The sequence below is a fragment of the Euprymna scolopes genome, chromosome 29 (assembly GCF_053919585.1).
Source record: "Euprymna scolopes isolate OS-2025 chromosome 29, ASM5391958v1, whole genome shotgun sequence".
Lineage (NCBI taxonomy): Eukaryota > Metazoa > Mollusca > Cephalopoda > Sepiida > Sepiolidae > Euprymna > Euprymna scolopes.
Window position 1 is genome coordinate 13653428 of NC_136510.1, and position 26173 is coordinate 13679600.

The 26173-nt window shown below is 32.8% G+C and overlaps 1 protein-coding gene across 6 annotated transcripts in view; it reads right to left on the reverse strand.

The window, feature by feature from the left end:
- LOC145252499 (rap1 GTPase-GDP dissociation stimulator 1-like) overlaps window positions 1-26173 on the reverse strand; it is a 261423-nt gene that overhangs the window by 66530 nt on the left and 168720 nt on the right. For 5 of the 6 annotated variants that reach the window (XM_080111991.1, XM_080111990.1, XM_080111994.1 and 2 more), the window contains exon 3: window positions 155-283. In XM_080111991.1, the coding sequence (XP_079968117.1) occupies window positions 155-283 (129 nt within the window). Of the gene's footprint in view, window positions 1-154; window positions 284-911; window positions 1003-26173 lie in introns of those variants that run through there. The other variant, XM_080111995.1, reaches the window with a different exon arrangement.

Genomic DNA, 26173 nt, shown 5'->3' on the forward strand with positions numbered 1-26173 from the left:
TAAACACAAACCTTTTTCTATATATATTAATTTATGCGTATATATATTTGTTAAAAAAAATTGCCTATCAAACTCCTCTGTCAGTTTTTTTATTTACAGACATGAAACTTTGTATATAAGGTATAAAAAAAAATAATGTCAGTTTCTCAAATACCTGTTTTGGCCAACTCCGCAATGATATTTGCAATTTTTTGATGAGGTCCGTCTTTGGTGATCATTAATTGGTTAAACTCTTTAATCAACTCAGAAAATGGTTGGTCAGATGAAATTTTATCATTATCACCTACAAGTTGAAAAAAAACAAAAAAAAAAAAATAAAACATAAAAAGCACAGATTAAGAGAAACGTTTGTTTTTCTTTTTGAGAAAGTGAAAAAAAAAATTTTTTTTACAAAGGGGGTCACCACATATCAAGGCCAAGAGGCCACTCGAGGATAAGGGTTAATGTGTATATTGTAGTCATTGGGACAGTTGCGTAATAATTGTCCGTAGAAGCAATTTGGTATAATTAGATCATTTACAAGGACAGCTCAATAAGAACTTGTTTACATTAGACTTTAAGATAATGATATTGCAGTCAGCTGGAAAGCAGACCAGCAGAATAGAGTTCCACAGGCGGGCAGTTCTAGGTTAGTTCTTAGTTGAAGAAGCTCTGTTCATGAAATCCCATGTTTAGGTTTAGGCAACGATAGAGAGTAGGGGAATTTATTGATAGTGATTTTGGCGAGATGAGTGTTTTTTGTGAAGGATTAGCAAGAGGGGACCATTGATTGGAGCTCAGTCGAACACTTGCTATGAAAATAGCGATAGAGCAGTTTGAATAAGGGAATAAGATTTTCAAGGTTTTATATTTAAGTGGAACAAAATATGAAAGCTAATTTGTTTACTTAGATAAAAAAAAAATTTAATTACGTTAATGTGAATATTAATACTGAAATTAGACTTTGAATCGTTCTTTGGGTTTCTTTTACTTCATCAGCAAGAGAGCGCATATGTTAAGCACATGTTGAATTGCCCTAAAAATAGAACAAACGTCTTGAATGTATTTTTTCTATTTTTTGAAAGAATCTGATTGGACGGCAATTGTGCAATTGGTTTCATTAGCGTTCAGTGGTTTATTATGGCTTCTACTGAATTCTTTTGTGCACAATCATTCAATAATAAAAAAAAAAAAAAAAAAAAAAAAAAAAAATGAAAAGAATTCATAAATGAAATAAGTTCTTTTCTGTGCAAAAAAATTATATAAAGAAAAGATTTTATTGAACTAAAATAACTGTAATATTGAAATTAAGGCAACAATTTATATATAGCTTTTTTTTTTTTTTTAGTCATATTCACATATGTACATGCATGAGTGTGCATGCAACAATAAAGTATTGTTAAAATGTTATGGTCGTAACTAAATAGCAACTTTGCAACTTGAAACATTAATTTAAATTAATAGACTTTTCAAATTAAAACTAAGTTGAAATTTACAATCAAAATTTATTGTTCGACTGCATACTCCAAAAAAAAAAAAAAAAAAAAAAAAAAAAATTTAGAAATTCCTTATTCCACAGAGTTTCAAAGAATGCTATTCTTGTTATTCTTCTCATCAGAGGACAGAAAGAAATGCTATTCTTCTCATTCTTTGAAACTCCACGAATAAGGACTTTGTAAATTGTTTTTTTTTTTTTTTTTTTTTTTTTTTTTGGAGTATGCAGTCGAACAATAAATTTTGATTGTAAATTTAAACTTACAGTTTTAATTTTCTTTCTCTAATAATAAGCTCTACTCTCTATTGCATATTGAGCTTTTTTTATTCGGTTGAGATTAAATTATCTATAATATTGGTATTTATATTGAAGTTTACCATTGTGCATATCAGGAAAACACTACATCTTTTGATTTACACATGAGTTTAAAGGAATTCAAAGAATTTAATGAGGTTATTAAGAGTGCTCAATAAAACTAGAGTAAGATATATTTTGATGAATTTAAGCAAATTTACTTGGTCACAACACTAGACATGCTAATGTTTCAGACAAATGGTCGGTTAAAACTAGAAGTCCTTGTCAGGCGACTTATTAAATGGTTGCTTTCCACAGAAGAAACCAAACAGTTATCTGACGAAGACTTCTGGTTTTTACCGACCATTTGTCCAACCATTAGCATGTCTAGTGTCACAAACATGTATATTTGTTTTTGTGACACTAGACATATATATATATATATATATATATATATATATATATATATATATATATATATATATATATATATTATTTGATGTATAAGATAATCTCCTAAAGTAATGAACAGATAATTGTGAATTTCAGAATATATATTCTAAGTAACACAGTAACATAAGAACATTTTTTTTTTTTGTAAATTTTATCGTTTAGTAGCTGCGCCCACCCAAACTTGCACCCACCGCCAACAAACTTAAAAGAGGTTAAATAAAGAAATTGTTCTACGTTAAATTATAAGTTTTATCGTAATAATTTTTTTTTGAAGGTGAGCATTAATAATATGTATGTACTTTTGAAACTTGAATTTATATTATGCAATATGTAGTCTAGTCAAATTATTACTTTTAATTTTTATAAACTTTACCATATCCTCCAAACAAAGAAAAAAAAAAACCATTAAAATTCATGTGTGTGTGTGTGTGTGTGTGTGTGTGTGTGTGTGTGTGTGTGTGTGTGTGTGTGTGTATTTCTGAATAAGCACTTCCTGCAAACAACAATAATACCTTTGCGTATGTTGCTTATTTGAAAATTTATTTAAATCGTGAAAAAATTTTTCTTTCTCTCTCATATGTGTGTTTATGGGAAAAATATGCTCTTTTAATTGTATTTCACCCTTTTTTTTATTGTGTTTCAATCCTTTTATTTATAAAGCTCAATGTGTGTTTAATTACAGGGCATATAAAAATAGATGACAAAACAGCTATATTCCAAATTCCAAGATGTTATTCATCTTACCATTTCTTTCTTTCCACATTTCAAAACGTTCACTCTTGACAGTATCTGTTTCGTAGTGCAGGAACAATCATATAACTATTATGTCAATTTTATTTTTAGTTGTACAAACATTTTTGTTTTTAAACATCCGCATCAAATGAATGCATCTTGCAAGAATGCATTCTTGTCAATCGATTATTATATCAAATATGAGTTAATCAACGTTGGCTGCTCAAAAGCATTTTCCTGTATATTTTGATTAAACAAAACAGTTTTTAAATTGAGTTATGTTTAAAAAAAATTGCTTAAAAGTATTACAGTTTTTATTAATGTCATTGAAACACCTGCCGACAATTCAAAAGTTTTCATAAATATTTAATCATATTAACAAATATTGACTCAAGAAGTTACGGATGTTTTTAATATAATTTATTTTCTGTTGTAAAAAAAACTTTTTTTTTCATTTTTAAATGTACAAAATTTTCCTTTTTTCATTCAAGCATGACAAAGATCCACACAAAATTCCACCCAAATTAGCCCAGTAGTTTCTGAGAAACAGTGGAATAAACGTTGTATTGTGATGACTAATCCTTATTAATCCTTAAATGTGCATCAAACGGATACCATAATACTTAGTTAACTGCACCTTATTATAACAAAGGTCCATACAAAATTCCAGTTAGATCGACACAGTAGATTCTGAGAAAAAGTTAAAAAAAAAGGCAGTCAGACTAAGCAGAATATATAAACTTGAAAATACACAACATACACCCACAAAGTTGGTATTTTTATTTAAGACTTTTTTTTTTAAATTGGCATAACCCCGGGTGTATAATATCTAAAACTAAAATATATTATTTGGGGCCAAATGGTCAGTTATATCGTCTAATGTTCCTATTTACTTGCCATGAGGGAAGAGTTAGACAAGGTCTATGTTTAATGTAGGAGAAAATCCAGCTCCCCAAAAAGGGACACTCTGGATAGGAACAAAGATAAAAATTGTCTCTGTCATGAAGAATTTCTCCCCCACTGACCAAGGATATGAATGCTGAAGTGTAGCATCAGAACAGACACTACACTGTGATCTTGGCCCGAAGGCCATATCAGATCTTTTAATATTATCATGTAAAGGAAACTAACTTGGATTTTTTTTTGCAGAGTTATTTCCCTTATGCTGACTCTTGTTATGTGTGTTTATGTCCAGAAAGAGGAATTTATAAACTATGGGAGACATTCCAATAATAATGCCTCCTATTTTTTATTCCATCCGAACGGATCAAAGGGGATTACAAATTGCATTGTTATGATGACTGAACTAATGCATACATGACTTGTAATTATGTTGCATCTCTGTTGCAGATATTGACAGTGTGAGACTAGGAAAGCAACTACAGTCATGGAAGTGCATCATCAGAAGCAGAGAAGCATTATTGAAATACTTGCAAAAGTGTATTGACAATGATGGTGACTATGTAGAAAAATAAATTCTGGAGCACTTCTGTCTTCGTAGCTCTAACTTTTTAAATAAAAAAAAACAAAACAAAACAGGAAGCTTTACCGCTGGAATGACCATCGTACATTAGAAACAGATTGATTATCTTAAAGTGGAAAGCATGTCGTTTGCAATTGAAACAATGACACAAATCCCATTACTTTTCAGACGCAGCTCGTATGTACGTTGTCCTTTGCTTAAACCACTGACTTGCATCTCAAGTACTTGCATTCACTTGAAATTCCTAATTTTATCCTAGCTATAAAATTAGGTCATGTTATGCGAGTTTTGGTTTGGTGCTAATTGTCCTATTGTGTGGCTTGCTAATAAAATTGTGTTCTATTTAGCCATTGTAATTTTAACATGGCTTCAACGATGATAAATTTAGTATTTTGTTTTTTTTAACATTTGATTCTCCATCTTTCCTAATTTGGATTTAACTCTTTATTTTGTGTTTAAAGCAAGGTGATACCTATAAAAGGCCTGGCAGCCTTGTGGCAAGGGTTCATGATTGAGAATATGCCTGAAATTCTGTACACATTCTGTACACATCAATTTTTCAGATTCCTGGATTGGGACAAAAAATAAAAAATCAGAACAGATACTACACTTTATATAAAACTATCATAAATAATTTTATATCTATATAATTACAAAACTCTGTGAACCCTGCTTGCCTACATCTTGTCTTCAATGATTAGGCGATTCCATCTTTTAAAAAAGGGATGACAAGTGAATCACTATGTGTATAGGTATGACTCAGCGGCTAAGGAATGAGGGTGGAAAGTTGAATGTTTTGGTTTCGATTCTATCTGATGGCAGCCAAGTCATATTTTTTAAAAAAACTTTTGACATGATTAAAATATATTAGGTTCAATATAATAATCACTAGATAATTGTCTCTATAATAATAAATACATAATCAGCATGAATTAAAATATCATATTGAAGCGTATCTAACGACCGAGCAATGTCGGGCAGCCTGCTAGTATATTATTAAATATTACTAAAATACTATTTAATATTTGAAAATGTTAAGAATTTGAATCATTAAATCTACGACAACAACTAAATTCTACATTAAAATATTAAAAAGGGTTGATAGGACACAAAACAAGCATCATATCATGCGATATAAAAGAAATTGCAACTTTTCAACTTAGAAAGGTTGTAGACTGACCACCAATGTACGTGCTGACAAATTAACCCATTTTTCTTTTTTCCCAATTGGGTTTACATGAAAAATTTTGGTCTTGTCTGTCGGGGGGGGGGGGATATTTTTTGTATGGGAGGCCAACATAGGCTTTATAATTAGAAAAGCAGTCATGCAAAGAATTGGTTAAAGAGGAGATAATAAAAAATAGTTCAACACACACACACACACACATTCTAATAAGTTCAAGAGCAACTGGACTCCTGAAAAAGGTTCGAGGTGTGGGAAAGATTAGGGCAATTACACTTGATGGAATGATTGGAATATATAAGATAGCGAGTGAATATTTTGCATCCAGTAGGATGCCCCCCTCTCACTTTAAACAAACTAATAAGAAAATTGAAATGTATGTATGTATGCATGCATGTGTGTGCATATATATATATATATATATGCGTTTTATTTTTTATTACCGTATCTTTCTGTTAAGTTACATTATTGTTTCAGCTACTCGGCAGTTTTTTGGCCGCCTGTAGCTTCCTTGGGGGCAGGGGCGTCGATATGTGTATGTATCTGTGTATGTGCGCATCCATGTCTACGCATGCGTACCAAATCTCAATACCTTAAAGAAAATTTGACGTAAGCGAGAGCAACGCGGGTGTCTATGCATGCAGGCGCACATGTGTACATATATTTGCACGCCAGGGCGGGGATGTATGTGTACATGTGACCGCTAGCTAACCCTCTCCAAACAATTAACAACAAAATAAAAACTAAAAACAAATAAACCGAATCATAGCCCCCCCCCGCCTCCAAACATAAGCGAACACCCAACAGGTCAAGACATACTTACCAAGAAATCATCTCACCAACTAAAAACTTTAACATTATGACTCGAATTTTAAAGTAACCCCCCTCCTCCCACATATTCTCCTTCCCCTAGTGTATCCCTATGCCCACGACCACACCAGAAATGAACTTCCCAGACCCTCCCCCACAAGTTCCTTAAACCCCAAAACTAAAACATTATCTACATACCAAGTGCCCCTCCCACCTTCCCCCTTGTTCCCTTCCTCTCTCTCTCTCTCTTTCTTCCCTCCTCCTCGCAACCCCCCCCCCGACCTCATTCACCCCAAAATAGCGAACATTTCTGTAAAAGTCTGAGGAAGCTATAGACAGGCAAAAAACGGCCAAGTAGCTGAAACAATAATGTAACTTAACAGAACTTAACATATTTGCTCTACAACAGTATTGAGCACTTTCTTCAGTTATTACTAATTGCCATCTCCACTAATATATATATATATATATATATATATTTAGTTGTGGAAATGAAAAGTTAACCAACTTCTTTGGATTTCTGGATTTTTGGATTTTACCGTTATTGGATATTTTACCCTTCACCAGACTATCCATTCACGTGAAATCACCTTTTTTTTCAATTCCCTCTGCTTCACTATTTGTTACCAAGTAAGATCTATGATTTACTTGTAGTTTCATTAAATACTTTTGCAAGCAAAATTCGATCCCACATTTTGCTAAATCCTACCTTCTGATGAGAAGGAAAGTATTTCTGCGAAATTCCACGGATTAAGGACTATCCACTTATTTTGTGCTTCCTTTTTAAAATTAAATGTTTTTAACTCTTTTTCAAAGTGTGTTTTAACATGTTTGTTCTTTATATATATATATATATATATATATATATATATATATTAATGAGGAGACGATTCCAATATTTTTCCGATACAATTACCAATTCCGATTCTTTAAAAATCTCTAATTATTTAACTAACAGATTGTTATTTCCTCCGATTTCTATAAAAAAAAAAAAAAAAAAAAAAAAAAAAAAAACATGTTAAGTTGCAGACATTTTCCTAAACATCAAAATACATGTTTGGAGGATGATATATCGATTTTAGATTAACTGGTAATTTAAAATCAATAAATATTTATTATTTTATCATTATTACCAGCAATGTTCGATTTTGGTCTAAAACAAAATCAAATAAAAAAAAAAAGACAATTAAAAGAATCGTTTTGGCATTGAAAATAGGCATCAATTTTTCCGATTCCTGGATTGGGACAAAAAAATAAAAATCAGAACAGATACTACACTATGCTTTTGGTAAAAGACCTCAACTCTTTATGGCTTTATTGATAATCTGTACACCTTCAAAATGATGATCTAGGGAAAATAAAAAAAAGTCACATGAAGGAAGGTCAGGTGAATACGGAGATTGTTCCAGTATAGAACAACCTAGACCCACGTACATCCAGCAAATTGTACATGACACCAACTGTGATCCTGGAGATCTGAGAGAGAGAGAGAGAGAGAGAGAGAGAGAGAGAGAGAGAGAGAGAGAGAGAGAGAGAGAGAGAGAGAAAGAAAGAGAGAGAAAGAAAGAGAGAGAAAGAAAGAGAGAGAAAGAAAGAGAGAAAGAAAGAGAAAAGAGAAAGAAAGAGAAAAGAGAAAGAAAGAGAAAAGAGAAAGAAAGAAAGAGAGAAAGAGAAAAAGAGAAAGAAAGAGAGAAAGAGAAAAAGAGAAAGAAAGAGAAAGAGAAAAAGAGAAAGAAAGAAAGAGAAAAAGAGAAAGAAAGAGAGAGAGAAAGAAAGAGACAGAGAGAGAAAAAGAAAGAGACAGAAAAAGAGACAGAGAGAGAGAGAGAGAGAGAGAGAAAGAAAGAGACAGAGAGAGAGAGAGAGAAAGAAAGAGACAGAGAGAGAGAGAGAAAGAAAGAGACAGAGAGAGAGAAAGAAAGAAAGAGACAGAGAGAGAAAGAAAGAGACAGAGAGAGAGAGAGAGAAAGAAAGAGACAGAGAGAGAGAGAGAAAGAAAGAGACAGAGAGAGAGAGAAAGAAAGAGACAGAGAGAGAGAGAAAGAAAGAGACAGAGAGAGAGAGAAAGAAAGAGACAGAGAGAGAGAGAGAAAGAAAGAGACAGAGAGAGAGAGAAAGAAAGAGACAGAGAGAGAGAAAGAAAGAGACAGAGAGAGAGAGAGAAAGAAAGAGACAGAGAGAGAGAGAAAGAAAGAGACAGAGAGAGAGAGAAAGAAAGAGACAGAGAAAGAGAGAAAGAAAGAGACAGAGAAAGAGAGAAAGAAAGAGACAGAGAGAGAGAAAGAAAGAGACAGAGAGAGAGAAAGAAAGAGACAGAGAGAGAGAAAGAAAGAGACAGAGAGAGAGAAAGAAAGAGACAGAGAGAGAGAAAGAAAGAGACAGAGAGAGAGAAAGAAAGAGACAGAGAAAGAAAGGAAGAAAGAGACAGAGAGAGAAAGGAAGAAAGAGACAGAGAGAGAAAGGAAGAAAGAGACAGAGAGAGAAAGGAAGAAAGAGACAGAGAGAGAAAGGAAGAAAGAGACAGAGAGAGAAAGGAAGAAAGAGACAGAGAGAGAAAGGAAGAAAGAGACAGAGAGAGAGAGACACACAGAGAGACAGAGAGAGAGAGAGAGAGAGAGAGAGAGAGAGAGAGAGAGAGAGAGAGTCATATTGATCCGGACTAAGAGCCCGACTAGAGAGAAAGAGAATTCCAATATCGTGATGTTCAAATGGGTTACATGCTCCTTTGTAAGTAGTGGCACTGCCATTAGATACAGAGATGTATGTGAAAAGAAAAAAAATCTCAGAAACGAAGGAGAACAGTGAAATATATTATTGTTAAGTCGCATTTAAGGAATGGAGAGCGTTTGAGTTAACAGATGTAGAACAGTTGAGGTATTAGGGTCAGTTCACAGAAGATGGTAAAAAAAACATGGGAAGAAGTGATAAAAAGTGGCTTGATAGAAAGAGGGATAAATAAAAACCTGGTCAGAGATAGGTTAGTTTGGAAATCAATTACTAAAAGCCGTCCAACACATGCCAGCATGTAAAACGGTCTTGGTCAGCACTGAAACAAAGGGATTTGAAGAGTATTTTATTTGTAGCGGGAACTGGCAGGTCAGACTGCTAAAAGGGAAGAAGGCAAAGAAAGTTCTTTTAAGGTCGTCGAAGGTCAGTAAGTACCGTGTCGTCCCCGGCTGGATAGCAGTTGTCTTAAATCGTGACCGTCAATGCTATAGCAAGATGTCCGGTGGACAGGAGATGAAAGAGGATAAATGTTGCTATGCTGGTGGTCCGGATCTGACTGCTGACGTTCACTTAAGACTTTTAGGGAGCATATCAATGCGCCCTGTTAGCTGATTGGTCAGCCTGTGGCCAGAGAACTCAGAGGGGAGTACTGATTCACCAGAGATAATAGTTCTCTGACTGCTACAGATTTCTTTCCCAAATAAGTTTACATCTCTATATTTTGAAAATATGAACATTATTTTGTGAAGTTACAACTTGGTTTCTTTACCGAACAGACATCGAACACAAAACAACAAACTAGCCAACTTACATTCTTGACATATCCAAAGCGCAAAACCACTAAAGTCCAACAAACAAATAGTTCTTCAGTTTAGAACCCAGCGACCCATCTGTCTCTCAGACCAAACTAACCACCTATGCCCCTTTTTTTTCTTTTTTTTTTTTTGCTGGAATATATATATATATATATATATATATATATATATATACATACACACACACATTTAAAGTGATGATTGTGTAGTCCCAACGAGAAAAAATATATATATATTTAAAAGAGTGTAGCCATCAACAATCGTGTTTTTCAGCCTTTTATCATATTTTTATTTAAAAATATTTTTATAACGCGTTTCAAGCTTTGTTTCGCTATCTTCAGATATTTTCGCAAAAAGGTTGTTTTTTTTAAATGAGAGTTTAAAATGTTATTTTTACTATCTGCTGATACTAGATGTGTTTTTCAGAGTGATGAGGTCTCAGACATTGTCTCCAACAGTAAGGTTGGTAGTGTCCAGTTAAAGTTGAGTTCAAATAGGGGCTTTTGGTTCAATTGGTGAAGGTTTTTATGGTTTTTATATGACTTTCTTTCCCCATGTATAGTACACACTCACACACAATTACACACACATACATATACATACATGTACATATACACACTTATATGACGCAGGTTTATATATATATATTTATATATATATATATATATATATATACATATATGAGTTTTGAGATGATTAATCGGAATCGGAAAAATCGGAACTTTTTTGGGTATCGGAATCAAAAAAATTGGTGCCAAATTTCCGATGCCAAAAAAACGGTTCTTTTAAGTGTCTTTTTATTTAATTTTGTTTAAAACAAAATCTTCCACTGGTGGTTGTAAATATTTATTGATTATAAAACGAGTAAAACTAAAATCTATATATCATCTCTCACACGTGTTTATTTTTCCGCTTGCGAAAATATTTGCGTGCATACTTAACATGTGTTTCTATGGTAATAAATAACAATTCTATTGTTAAATATTTAGAGATTTATAAAGAATCAGAATCGGGAAGTGCATCGGAATTGGTAATTGTATCAGAATTGGGAAAAATATTGCAATCATTCTGTCACTAATATATGGAGGAGCGTCAGATGAATCCAGTATGGTGACGTTCCTATCAGTTGCATACTCCTTTTTTATCAGTTACTCCTTTCTGAGTAGATGCATTGGGCCGATCTGGCTAGAATGTTGTACGAGGTAGGTTAGACAAGCCTACTTAAAAATTATGTGCTATTTTGTCACCGGACATAAAAACTGCCTATTATCTGGACGATTTCAAGTGATTTGATTCCTCAGTATAGAGGCCGTTTCAAGAACCTATGATCGTTGTTCAAAAATCCCAACCAATTTCTTGGGTGGTCCCTTCTCTTTAACTAAACATTTTTCCTAGAGGTCTGCTATTTATAGTTTTCTGCATGTTTACGTTAATTGAAACTGAGCAAAATTGATCAGATTGGATTTGAACTTAAAAGATCTAATTCAGCAAACCAGTATTTTACATTTTATTTTTAGTTGCGATCTTAAATGCAAGCTTAACCTTGATTAACAACCTTGATTGAGACCCTCAAAATCATACAATAGCAAGTGCTCTATATAAGGAAAACAAGTTATGTATATGTGGAAACAAGCGCCCAATGGTGATGCGTGCGTATTGGAAAATATCACAAAAACACTCGAAGCCAGACCGACAGGAAACAAAAAAAAAGTGACATATGCAAATTAATACACAGTGGAATTTGAGCATATAAAAAGCCGGTATTTCTTTCACTGGCGAGAACATTCTTTTTTTTGACTCGGAGTCATTTGAACGTACCGTAAATTCGCATGCCAGTGGGAAGAAAGAAATATGGATTTTCTATGAACATCGAAACTGGAAAAGAAAAATGATTGTCGTTTTTGTGTGTGCCGAGAACATTGCAAGCTGAAGAAAACCTCTTTTTTTTTTTCACATGAATATTTAATGGTATTCGATCATTCTAAGCTAAATTTTAATTGCAACACTTCAATATACCACTACAGGGCCCTACATTGCGAGTGAAACAGTCACATTTGTGAGCGATCTTTCAAAGTGACGACTAGAAATAATGAAACGCTTATCTTTTGGCGATTGTATTTCTTTCACTGACAATCTTCCAAAACTCACTACTGAGTGAAAAATATCTTTTCAACTTTTTTTTCTTTTAAATAAAACGAACAACGTTAAATTATTTAAACAATAAAAGTTTAATAGAACAATATACTCTATTTTTTTTTTAATGAAGGCTGTTTAAAAAATATCTTAATAAATTAGAATGTTTATACCTTCAAGAATCAAAATAAAATTTGTTGTATATTTAGAATTGCACTTATTTAAGAAACAAACAAAAAAAACCAGAAAAATCTTTATGATGTGCATACTTATCACAGAACCAAGATGTCATATTCTAAAAATCATGTACGTTTGGCTAGTAACTTTTCTGTTGGGCTAGTAAACGAAAATATTTAGTTGTCAAAGGTCAACTAAAGATAAACTTGTCCATAGAGCACTGCACTACGTTCCCCAAGCTCTCCTCTTCCTACCTGAAACAGCGGTCAGAGTTACAGATTGCATCTAACAACATGATCAAAATTCAATCTTTATAAAGGCGACCTCTGCTGAAAAAAGACAAACTGACTGATGTGGAGGTTCTGCTCATCTTTGTACCCCCCTACACATGACACTTATCTCTGTGGTGTTCTAGCAAAAACAACAAAGAACAAAAAGCTCTTCGTCAAGACATGGAAGAAACCCCAACCTCACAAGCAACTACAGCTGTCAGTGAAGAATCTGATGATGCCGATGATCTGGATGATTGCAATGCATTCATGGATTATGCTGAGACCAACATCACAGTGACTAAGTAATGTCTCCTATTTTTATTCCGCCCAAATAGATCAGAAGGGATTGCAAATATTGTTATGATGACTGATCTTATGTATTCATGATCTAAAAGTTACATCTCTCCGTTACAGATATTGATGGTGTAAGACCAAGAAAGCAACTCCTGCTATGAATGTGCATCAAAAGTAGAGGTGCCATAGAATTCCTAGCAAAAGTGCATTGAGAATGGTGGTGACTATGCAAAAAAATAAATTCTGGAGCACAAACGATCTCTTGTTTTAATGCTATTACTCCTGTCTTTGTAGCTCTTGAGCTTAAAAAAGAAAAAGAAAACGAGAAAAAGAAAAAAAGAAAAGAGAAAAAAAGAAAAGAGAAAAAAAGAAAAGAGAAAAACAGAAAAGAGAAAAACAGAAAAGAGAAAAAAAGAAAAAGAGAAAAAAAGAAAAAGAGAAAAAAAGAAAAAGAGAAAAGAAAGAAAAAGAGAAAAAAAGAAAAAGAGAAAAAGAGAAAAAAAGAAAAAGAGAAAAAAGAAAAAGAGAAAAAAAAAAGAAAAAGAGAAAAAAAAAGAAAAAGAGAAAAAAAAGAAAAAGAGAAAAGAAAAAGAAAAAGAAGGAGGCCTTACTTTTGGAACGACCCTTGTAAAAGCAATTCATGTTACGGTTTTACTTGCAAAGTTTTGAAGCAACTTAGCAACCATTCAAAAGACGATTGCATTAGTTATGCACAGACATAAGCTTTCTTGTGGCATTACTCAGCGGAAAGAATAGCGAGCCATCGAGTGGGTTTTTGCGACTTGCATTCATAATGAGTCAATTATTATTCATACGCTGTTGAGTTATGTTTTGCTTTGCATAATATTGCATTACCAAAGTGTCAACAGTTACCCCAAACACAGTAGAGGTTTGGATCCTTTCAAATGCTTGCTTTTTCAAGAATAAAATAAAAACCCGACTTGGTGTGGCTGTAATGATGTATTCATAGCTATGTGTGAGGGGCTGAGGGGATAGGAGAAAGAAAAATAGCTTTAATAAAAGAAATACAGCATGTTCTCGTACGATCACTGAAGTTAAGCAACGTTGAGCCTGGTCAGATGGGTGACCATTTGAGAATGTTGACACTTCTCTGTAAGAACTGCAAAAATCTAACATCGACATCTCTGATCGGGATATACATGCAACTGGGATATATTAATATTTCCTTGTCACTTCCTCTTTTAGAGGAATCTGGTTCAACCCGCCTATGGTGAACGCTGCTGGCTGACTAATTATAAAATATGATCTTAGAAAATAATGAAAACTTATATTTATTCTTAAAGAATTTGATGCTTGCTCAAACTCTGAATTTACTGATGAAAATATAAAAAGTTTGAATGCAAAACGTGATAAATTCTACTACATTCAATACCCTAACCAAAACGACACTTACTCTAAGCAGATTGACCCAGCTTCCTCCTTCAGAGGAAGTTTTATGAGAATATTAAACTCCCAAGCATTTCCCAGTTGCATGTATATTCCAATCAGGGGAGATAATGATGTTAGATTTTCGCAGGGAGGTATTGACATCCTACATACAGCGCCTGATATTCCCAAATTTCACCCATCTGGTATTGACCAGTGTAAACATTGCTTAACTTCAGTGATCTAATGAGAACCAGTGGGTCGATGTCCTACATACAGCGCCTGGTACTGACCATAGTTGGGACCCTAACAGGTACTACCACTCCGAGTCAGAGTGGACCTGGGAGCAATGGCAATTAAAGGGCGGCTCCAGACTCCCAAAAGCCCGCAAGATGGGGCCTCCCCATCGGATATAGTTTAAGGTCATATCCAGAAACGTCCAAATGCTTGTCATGCTCTGCTTTCACTATCGCCTCTCGGCAGATCTGCAGCAGAACGATTTCGGACATCCTGTATTTCAGGTTACCGGTAATCATCCTGCATTCCTTGTTGGTCTAGACATCAACCCAAGCAGAATGAGCCCAAACTGCTACACAGTTGTTTGCGGTTGAATAGTATAGCATTAAAGCTGACAGACGTAGTGTTCGTGCCTTCAGTGATCTAATGAGAACCAGTATATTGACATCCTACATACAGCACCGGGTAATCCCAAATGGTCACCCATCTGATACTGACTAGATTAAATATTGCTTAACTTCAGTGATCTAACAAGAACTGGTGTGTCAACGTGATTATGCTGTAATATAATTACTTTAAGTAGAAACATTAGACAATAAAAAGGATGAATATATTAAATCTAGATTGCTTATTTTAATTGAAAGCAAGAAGAAATTACACCAATATCATATTATGTTAATTACGACTTGGTGATGTTGGGGTGTGGTTGAGTGTTGAAAGGCAACACTTTCTGTCATGATAGCTTTCTAATTTTGAAAATGGTATCCATCATTCAAACACTCCATATTATCTCAAACCTATGTGTGACAGATCGACTAAAAAAAAAAAATAAAAATAATAGATACATAAGAATTCACATTTTATTTTAAAATATATGCATAATACGAGTGAGGTTCCAAAAGTAATGCCTCCTAATTTTATTCTGTCCGAATGGATGAGAATGGAGATTGCAAATTGTATTGTTCTGATAACTGAACTTATGCATTCATGATCTGAGAGTTCCATCTTTCTGTTGCACATATTGACAGTGTGAGACTTAAAGAAAGCAACCTGCCATGGATGTGCATCAGAAGCAGAGATGCGTCATTGAATTCCTTCATGCAGTAAAAAAATTTAACCCATCAACAGTCATGGGCAGCTGCTGAATGCTTACTAAGCTGAGAACACAGAAGCTGGGTTTGTCGATTTCAAAGTGGCAATAGAGACGCGAGTGACAAAGTGCGCTCTGTCGATTTCAGAGTGGCAATAGAGATGCGAGTGACAAAGTGCGCTCTGGACTTTTATGTCTGAGGTATCAAAAGAGACTGGCAAAAATGCATTGAGAATGGTGGTGACTATGTAGAAAAATAAATTCTGGTGAACAAAAGATTGCTCATTTTAATGGTACGACTTCCATCTTCATAGCTCTTGAACGTTTTAGGTTTGGAGTTAAATAAAATAGAAGTCCTTACTTTTGGAATGACCTTCGTAATACATCAGGATAGTATGTTTAACGTCCGTTTTATATGCTGTATTGAAAGCCAGTTCAAGAAGTTTGTTCCTCAGGGAGGGGGTGTGAATTTCAATTAAATATTTATTTTTAAAAGGTCTTACGGCAATTAATTTGTGAGAAGAGTGAGTGGTGATTTAATAGAAATCTTTAATGGAATTTCTAATTACGGTGGACATTTTTTAGCATCTATGCAGTTTAGCGCTCAATTTTTGGAAACTTGGCATCATCATTTTCTGATGGATTATGTAAACAACTGCAAGATGCTAACGCCAAGACTGCCAGATGAAGATTAATTCAAAATACACTCACCCCCTTGACGTGTGAAGAATGGCTTTCTATTAAGAAAGCCATTCTTAATATGAGAAAAAGGAAAGGATTTCATGTTGACATAGCATGTTGAAAATCATTTTTGGGTCAAAAAATATTTATTTAATGGATTTCACACTTTAATCGAAACAGCTGATTGTATAATTGCTTCGACATCTTCCATAATCTGCCAGAAGATACTGATTGGGTCATAAACTGACTGAATACACAATGTTTTTAATATTTCTCCCTGATCTAAAAATCTTCCACTCTAGATCTGAAATAGAAGACTTGCAGCCAATATGGTGCTAAGATCATTGGGAAAAAATGGTTGAATCATTCTACTGCTCCAGAAAGTACCCGATTTCTGAGGAATTCCTCTACTTACATAAATCAAATACATCCTAAGATCAAATACTGCTGCTACATGTGGGGAGGTACTTCACAGAGCATTCATTTACTCTAGAAATTTATTATAAAGCACTCATTCTAAGTCAAGGGCCTATAACTTTTGCCCGTTTTTAACTGACTAACATGTCTAGTATCAGGGCTCTACATTACAAGTGAAACAGTCGCAGTTGCGAGTGATTCTTAAAAATGGCGACTAGAAATAATGAAACGCTTATCTTTTGGCGATTGTATTTCTTTCACTGACAATCTTCCAAGGCTCACTACTGAATGAAAAATATCTTTTCAACATTTTTTTAATAAAACGAACAAAGTTAAATTATTTAAACAATTTTTTTTTTAATGAAGGCTGTTTAAAAAAATATCTGAAGAAATTAGAATGTTTATACTTTCAAGTATCAACATAAAATTTGTTGTATATTTAGAATTACACTTACAGAAAAAACTTTGTTATGTACATAATCGTCAAAGAACGGAGATGTCATATTCTAAAAATCATATGGGTTTGGTTAGTAACTTTTCTATTTGGTTAGTAAACGAAAATATTTAGTTGTCAAAGGTCAACTAAAGATAAATTTGTCCGTAGAGTCCTGAGTATATACATATATGCGTGTGTGTAGAAAATATTTAGCATTTTTTAAGGATAGAATCAATCTATAAATATTTCCATTAATCTATAAATATTTCCATTTTTAAAATTTTTAGATTGAAATTCTGAAATAAATAAATATGTACGAGAATTGTTACAAAAGTAGTGCCTTATATTTTTTTAATTAAAAAAGTTGAAGAGCTCCAAAGACGAGAGCGGTACTATTAAAACAAGCGACTCTGGTGTTCCAGAATTTATTTTCCTACATAGTCACCACGATCCTCAATGAACTTTTCCTAGGAATTCAATGATGCATTTCTGCTTCTGATGCACATCCATGAAAGGGTTGTTTTCTTTGAGTCTCACAATGTCAATATCTGCAATAGAGACATGAAACTTTCAGGTCATGAATGCATGTTCAGTCATTATAACAATAAAATTTGCAATACCCTCTGATTCTTTCATAAAAAATAAAGGATAGGAGGCATTACTTCAGGAGCGCCCCTATATATATATATATATATATATATTAGTGTTGAGATGAGTAATCGGAATCAGGAATCGGAAAAAAATCGGAAGATTTGGGGGTATCGGAATCGGAAAATTTGATGCCAATTTTCTGATGCCAAAACGATTCGTTTAATTGTCTTTTTTATTTGATTTTATTTAAACCAAAATCTTCCATTGCTGGTAATAATAAAATAAATATTTACTGATTTTAAATTAGCAATAAAGCTAAAATCGATAGATTTTCGTCCACAAGTTTATTTTGATGTTTATGAAAATATCTGCATATGTAACATGTGTTTTTACGAAAATCAGGAGGAAATAAAAATCTTATAGTTAAATAATTAGAGATTTAGAAAGAATTGGAATCAGAATTGGTAATTGTATCGGAATCTGGAATTTAGCCTGGAATCAGAATCGTCCCATCATTAATATATATATTTTTTAAATCCCCGAAAGTGTTTCATGGTAAACAACTCATGATCCCTTAAAAAATAAATTATTATTGGTACTATAAGTGAATTCGAGAGAGCAAGTTGATGCAGTGATTGCAGGCGATTGGATAGTTTTTTTTTTTTTTGTATAGTTTTAAAGGTTAAAAACTTCCAAGACATATATATATATATATATATATATATATATATATATATATATATATATATATATATATATTATTTGATATTTTCCAAACCAAATGCATAAATGAACTGCAACATCTGTTGGTAAAGAAATCTTACCCATTTCCTATAGATTTTTTTTATTTTCAGTTCGTTTCCTTTCAGACCGGATGTAACACCCTCCTCTCAAATCATACACAACGCAATTGTAGAATAAGATACGAGCTAGTCCATTATCAGAACTGCCGATGATTTAAACGAATAACTGGTTCACAACAAAAAGATTTGCATATTTTTGCATTTAAATAAATGAATAAAAAAGGAAGAGTTTAAATGGCAACAATTGCTATTTACAACACTTGACATGTTACGATTTCAATTCAATAGCAATTTGTATTTTGAGGTTTTATTTGGAACTAGCAGGCTGCCCAGCGTTGCCCGGTCATAAAATATGCATAAATACATCTTAATTCAGGAAGAAACTGAGACATGTGTATGCAAGTATTATGTTTTTTTCTAAATCGTTCACTTCTTGTAAGTAAAAAATAAAAAAAAAACATACTCAAGCTGAGATCGAAACCAAAACCTAGAAACTGGCTCAATATATGTTACCGTGACATAGGCTGACATATTCGGTGGGGTTTTAACAGTATTTTGCATATTTTTTTATTTTTTAACTCCATTTCCCAAACTTACCGTGTCAAAGTAAGAGTCGGGCGCCATTTTAAATTTTCCGATACATCGGTAAACACTATGTTTTTCGAGCTGAATAAACATGCTACATTAAATAAAAACACTAGAAAATTATCCAGTTAGGTAGAAAAGTAACTTACCTTGCCTTTGATAACATTTATTTGTTATATATTTATTTTTTGACAACTTTTTCGAATCTGTGTGTACAGTAATACAAACCCAATAAGTTTAAGAACATGTTTTTTTTTAAACTGTTACTACTGTTACAAGTGACTCCATATATATCTTTTTTTTTCAGACTTCAATTTAAGTAAGAGGGAAAAAGTAAAACTATGAAAGCCTTTAGAATGCTCCTGATACCATCACTTCCAAGTTGCCCAACCGAACTAGTTTCAAACCCAGATAAGAGGTTTTGAAGGTAGATAGTACCAGCTTTGATGTACTGACATGGTTCTATGTACAAAAAAAAAAAAAAAAAAAAAAAAAAAAAATGCCAAGCAGCCATTTTTAATTCCTAATTCACTCTTTTTATATATTAGAATCAATTATGCAAATTGTGTTGATTCTTTGGTAGAAATTAGCAAAGAGCCTGGCACAGTTGCTAAATGCTAAACAGGTTAGGTAAAAATGCCAAACAGGATTCTTAATGATAAAAACTGATGCAGTGATTCGGATGGCTAGCACGTAGAATCAAAGCTAACAATTAACGATTAATTACATCCAGCAAACTTAAGCTATTAAGGAGCCCCACGTGAGAGCTACTGCAGCTTAATGCGGTCCACTTTTTTGTTTAAGCCATTTTGGGTGCGGTAGAGACGGTATTACAAAAAAAAAAAAAAAAAAAAAAAAAAAAAGAAAAAAAAAGATTTTCATTCTTTTCATCTGAAATCAGAGAAGGTTCTTCTCTTCTTGAAGGAATTGGACGAAAATAATGCGCCTTGAATTGATATCAATGGCTTAATGAGCTGCAGAAATGAATCATTTTCATTGGCCTCCATTTTATTTTCTTGCTTCCCACAGTTGATTACAGTTAATCAAATCTCTTTGAAAATGAGATTGAAGAAAACCTCCGTTTCACTCAGTTCGTTTTTGCATGGTGGTCATGCAATGATTACAAGTGTTGATGATTCCTACAAATTAACGTGAAAATGCAAATAGCTATAATTGCTTATACTCTTTCCCTCTCTGCTTCGTTGGAATTCTGGAATTTGCTTTTTTTCCTCCTCATCCTCCCTCCCCAAGCTAACCAACTTTTAACATGAAAGTGTTAAAGTATTTCTATCCAATTGAAATCTTTTCAAGTTCCAAAAAGTAACACCTATATGCGAAAATAAACCAATGCGGGGGGGGGGGATTCTTGAGTCGTTTGTTGTGATCTGTACCAACTACACACTGGTGGGCGATGACAGATTAAGTTCAAAACTATCTATGAGACAATTTTACTAAAAATGAATCTGCCTATATTATCAACTCATTTTTATAGCATTTATTTATTTTTGCTTGTTTTGATTTGTTTGTATCTGTAATTTCAAAGAGATTCTCTGATTCTTATGGATAAATTATCATTCTTTCATTTTCCGATTCACAGCCAGAGAATTCCAACTCACTGCTACAGAATATAAAAATCTAAGAAGAAAAGAACATTGGAATATGAATTGCAAATATGAAACACTTGGAGGCGCAAGATGGCAGTATTCATTTCTTTAATTAATTCAGCATTCACTGATTTTCCCCTGTTCTGATCCGAACATCACATATTGTCCGCAGAAAAAAACAGCTTTCATTTCACTGATTAAGTTGAAAAACTTGTTAATTAGTTGCAATACATTTTGTGGTTTTAATGAAATCAAAACCTACTACAAAATATAACACAATATGGGAACCATCATCTCTCTCTCTCTTATATATATATATATATATATAGAGAGAGAGAGAGAGAGAGAGAGAGGGGGGAGAGAGAGAGAGAGAGAGAACCGTCTTAGCAAAATGACAGCTCCTTATTTAACCCATAAATATGGTCTTTAGAAGTACTATCTCTGACCCGAGATTAAATGGTAATCAAGGAATTATTCCACACTCCCCCAAAGCTCTCAAGCTGGTGTTACCAGATCAGAGCACCAAACATTGATGTTTTTTTTCTCCCTTTTAAAACTCCATCATGTTCTGCAAAGTGCAAAAAAAAAAAAAAAAAAAAATTCCTCTAAAAACAAAAATGAATAAATATTTGAAGATATAAAGAATTTGAAGCATAAAATCTTTTGTCAAAATTACTGGATTCGCCATTAAATAACCCAGAAAGGGTTGATATGCCATAAAACAAAACTATAATCAACTAAAGCTCCCAAAATTGTGATCTCACTACTGAATTCAGTTTTATGCCAGGAGCAATAAAGTTGTGGAAGTGCAGTTGAAAGAATAGCAACAGGCAACTGCTGTTCGGATGCATTTAGAAAGGCACTTGGCAAATCAAAAGAACAAGTGACTTGAAGTCTGCAGCAAACGGTGTTAGATAAAAAACATTCTATTTTGTTAAAAAAAAATAAAAATCAATAAATAATTCATAAAATAATATATTTTTATAATACTAAAAAAAAATTCAAAACAGTGAAACAGTAACATTTTATTTATTATTTTATGCAAAAAAAAAAAAATAAAATAAAATAAAAAATAAGTCTGCAGCAAACGGTGTTAGATAAAATATTCTATTTTTCTAAAAATAAATAGAAATCAATAAATTTATCAAATAATATATTTTTATCATACTAAAAAAATTAAAAACAGTGAGACAGTAACATTTTATTTATTATTTTATGCAAAAAAAAAAAGAAAAGAAAGAGTATAGTGCAATTTTTTTTATCTGACACCATTTGCTGCGGACTTTGTGTCACCTGTTCTTTTGATTTACAAAATACTTTTTTGTAGTTGGTATATTTCAAACGAAGAGAGATGAAAGCACAAGAATTCTCTAAGAATAGGCACAGCATTATTCTTTTTGGCGTATTGGGCCAGAAAAAGAAAAGAACAAGCAACTAAAGCTAAATCCACGGAGAGCATAATTAAGATAATGATCCCTGTGACGGCGATGGGTGAAGACAGCTGCCTGCATACAAAAGCACAACAGCGTCGTTACAAATGAAGAAACACCAACGAAAAGTAAACAAATTATTTTGTTGATAACCATTAAAAAACAAAAAAAAAAAAAAAACACACACACACACACAAAAAACACACACACACACACACACACACACAAAAAAAAAAAAAAAAAAAAAAAAAAGGTTCAGTGTACCGACATAAGATTTGGTTGTTTTGTTTTACAGCATAGCAACTTTGCTGAATGCAGTAATTTTGGGAAAAAAGGTTTCATGCTTCAAGTTCTTTATACCTTCAAATATTTATTCATGGTGTTTAGTTTGGTTGTTTTGTTTCAAAGCATATCAATCCTTTTTTGGGTTACTCAATGCCAAATAGAGTAATTTTGAAAAAGGTTTTATACTTCAAGTTCTTTATATCTTTAAATATTTATTCATTGTGTTTGGTTTCATAGTTTCGTAGAGAAAAATGGTTGTTTTTGACTTTGCTGACACACCAATTCACGTTAGATCACCACAGTTAAAAAACATTGAGCCTGGTCAGTACCAAAATGAGTATCCATTTGGGAATACCAGGAGCTGTATGCATTTAGACAAGCAGCACTATAAATGAGAAAAAGCAGTAACATTCTAAAATGTCTTGCGTAGTTTGTATTAGACGGACTATGTTAACGGTGTCCACAAACTTACTGATTTTAATACTTGAATTTTAATTGACTTTTCATCGATTTTATATATTTTAACTTATTGCGGTTTACTGTATATTTTAGTTTTCACTTTTAATTCTCATTTTCGCTCTTTCGGATTTTTAATTCAACACTTGAAGATGATTCGGGGACGAATCGAAAGCGCTCGTGACAGCAACAACTATGGAACTTTTATTAATATTTTTGGTTTTGATACAAAAAAAATTATACGGAAAATCGAAAAATTAAAAAAAAAAAAGAATCAGAAAGCAAAGTGTCTCCCGTTGCATTTAATAATATTTGTTTGAATGAAAAATGCTGCCTATATATATATATATATATATATATATATATATATATATATATATATATATATATATATAATGTTGTAAGTTAGAAAAATATATATGGCAATTAAGCTACACAGAATATTCCGCGTCCCATCCACACTAGGATTCATCAGGCTTATGCATAAGCCTGACGAATCCTAGTGTGGATGAAACATGGAATATTCTGTGTAGCTTAATTGCCATATATATTTTTCTAACTTACTACCTAGTTCTACCTATGTATCGAGCACTGTTGAAGTAAATAGTTTACGCATGAAATTATACTTTCGTTTATTAATTTATGCGATGAAATGAAGTAGTCATATATATATATATATATATATATATATATATATTCCACTGCTTATTATGTATTTTTTGTATTTCTCTACAATATATAACCTGGGCTATAAACATTTTAACTAAGTTATTTCATTCCAATATCACAGGATGAACAAAGTATCAAGGGAACCAAAGAATTTTTTTTCGTTGTCATCTTGAGTTAGACGTTCTCACAAAGTCGTTAACAAGATAATAATTGCAGCACATTTACCCAGAGAAAAAATGTCCAGAGGATCATAGAACACAAGAACCATATAAGAACTGCAAATTCATGATCAGTACAACGATCGTGACATCCCATCGGAAAGAGGTTATAATTGGATGATCAAATCTCTAGAATTGGTGACATACTATGAGCCACTTTTATAATTGGTGCGGTACCATTGGGATTCAACACTGGGACTATACAGATGATTGTCGACTTAACTGACTTTGCAATTATATAAATATAAATTAAGTGACAGAGCAAGTTATATCAAACTGTGATTTAATGTTAAGTTTGGGGCAAAAAATCTTAAGTGTTTCTGGACAAAATTCACAGCATATTTGAACACTATCCAAGCAAGTTATATGAGCACCCTCATAAGAATTGATCTGAACTATATAAAAGAATTATTTTTATACTGTCATACACACACATACACCTACTCCCCCACCTCTCTCTCTCTCTCTATATATATATATATATATATATGTGTGTGTGTGTGTGTGTTATATTTTGAACTCCCAGGAATCATCGAGTAACCTAACGAGGCACTACAATTATCAATTGTTATTAAATATCAGCGAGAGGGTGGCTTTACCCGGTCATAAAATACGCTTAAATATGATATTTTAATTTATCCAGATTTCGTATATATTTTTATAGAGTCGTGATTTCAAAAGTAAAAAAAAAAGTATTTGGGTGCCATCAGCTGGAATTGAAACCGAAAACAAAACTGTAGCATTCTAAACTGGTGACGTTACCACTTTATCGACGCGACATGCATATAAACTGATTAAAAATTAAAAATAAACTAAGATGAATGTACAAAATGTATAACGATTTTTTTCAATTTTGACCCATTTTTGACTCCTTAAAAACTATTTTAACTGATTAAAGACTCATAAAAGAACAATCCATAAAAAAAAATCTAATCATTTGAGGCCCCTAGTGCCATTTTGAGACTTTCTGTTTTGGAAGAGACAGAGTTTGAAAATATGGAGAAAGACATACAGACATTATATGTTAGATTTTGAACTCCCAGGCATTGTCAAGTAACCTAGCGAGGCACTGTAATTGTCAATTGTTGGTAGATATAAATATTCAACAGAGAAAATATTACTGGAATGTTGGAAAATAAAGTTGCCTTCAAGTCCAATGTTAACAAATATATATATATATATATATATATATATTTAATATATCGTTATTTCCATGGCAGGTGCTCATCTGAACTCCAATCTCTGGTCCCCCCTCGCCAATCTTTCACGAAAAACACCCGTCTAGCTGAATCCACTGTGAAAAATTTCCCCCACTCTATATCTGTGCCTAAATCAAAACGCGGATTCCATGAACAAAGCTTCTTTCTTAGAACTGCACGCCTGTGGAACTCTGTTCCATCTGCCTGCTTCCCACCAGACTACAACTTGGATGTCTTCAAGTCCAATGTTAACATATTCCTAATGAACCGCCCCCTTAAGTAAACACTTCATCAAATCTCCACACTAACGTAATGTACTTGCAATAACCCTAATCCCTGAGTGGCTTCCGGGCCTTGATAAGTCGTGATCACTGTGTAAAAATTAAAAAAAAAAATGTTTAAGCAAGATAAAGAAATTTTGAATTTTCAGAAACAATAACAAATAGAATTTAGTATCAAAAGTTTTGGAAGAGATAGAGTTTGAAAAATGGAGACAGACAGACATAGTGAGTTTTATATATTAGATAAATACAATTTAGTATCAAAACAATGACCTGGAATAAGGATAGTGTAGTTACGGCAAAGAATCAAACAAAGAAAGAGTTTGATTTATACACATAGACCAGTGTGTGAGAAAGAGAATAAAAGGCTCATATAAAAAAGTATAATTCACATTCATTTTCTTTCGGAGAAAAGAAAAGGATCTTAAAAGAGCTAATACTTCCAAAAAGAAAAGAAAATAAGGTATGTGCCCGTTCTGCTGGTGTCCCCACAGAGAACGTTATTCATTCCCTTAAAGAACTGTCTTCATGTTATTGCAGTGTCAGTAACTGTTTTAAATGTTATACACATATTCTGCTATACAGTTATAAATGTACACAACGGACTTTATACGCACGTACTGACACATAGTATATGACCACAGATACAGTTATAAATACGTATATACCCATACATTATATAGATGACACAGACACGTTTACATATACACACCAGTATATAACATACATGCATATATATATATATATATATATATATATATATATATATATATATATATATATATTATAATATTTATTCATACAGGCATGTACAAGCGTCTCAGATGAAAAGTTTATTTTTTTCATGTAGGTATTCATATTAAAAATGGAAATGCAATGCCTTCACTTTCAAACTGAAGATCACGTGATTCAATTTAAAATAATATTTAAAAAAACGTTGTTTCTGTTTTCAGCTAAA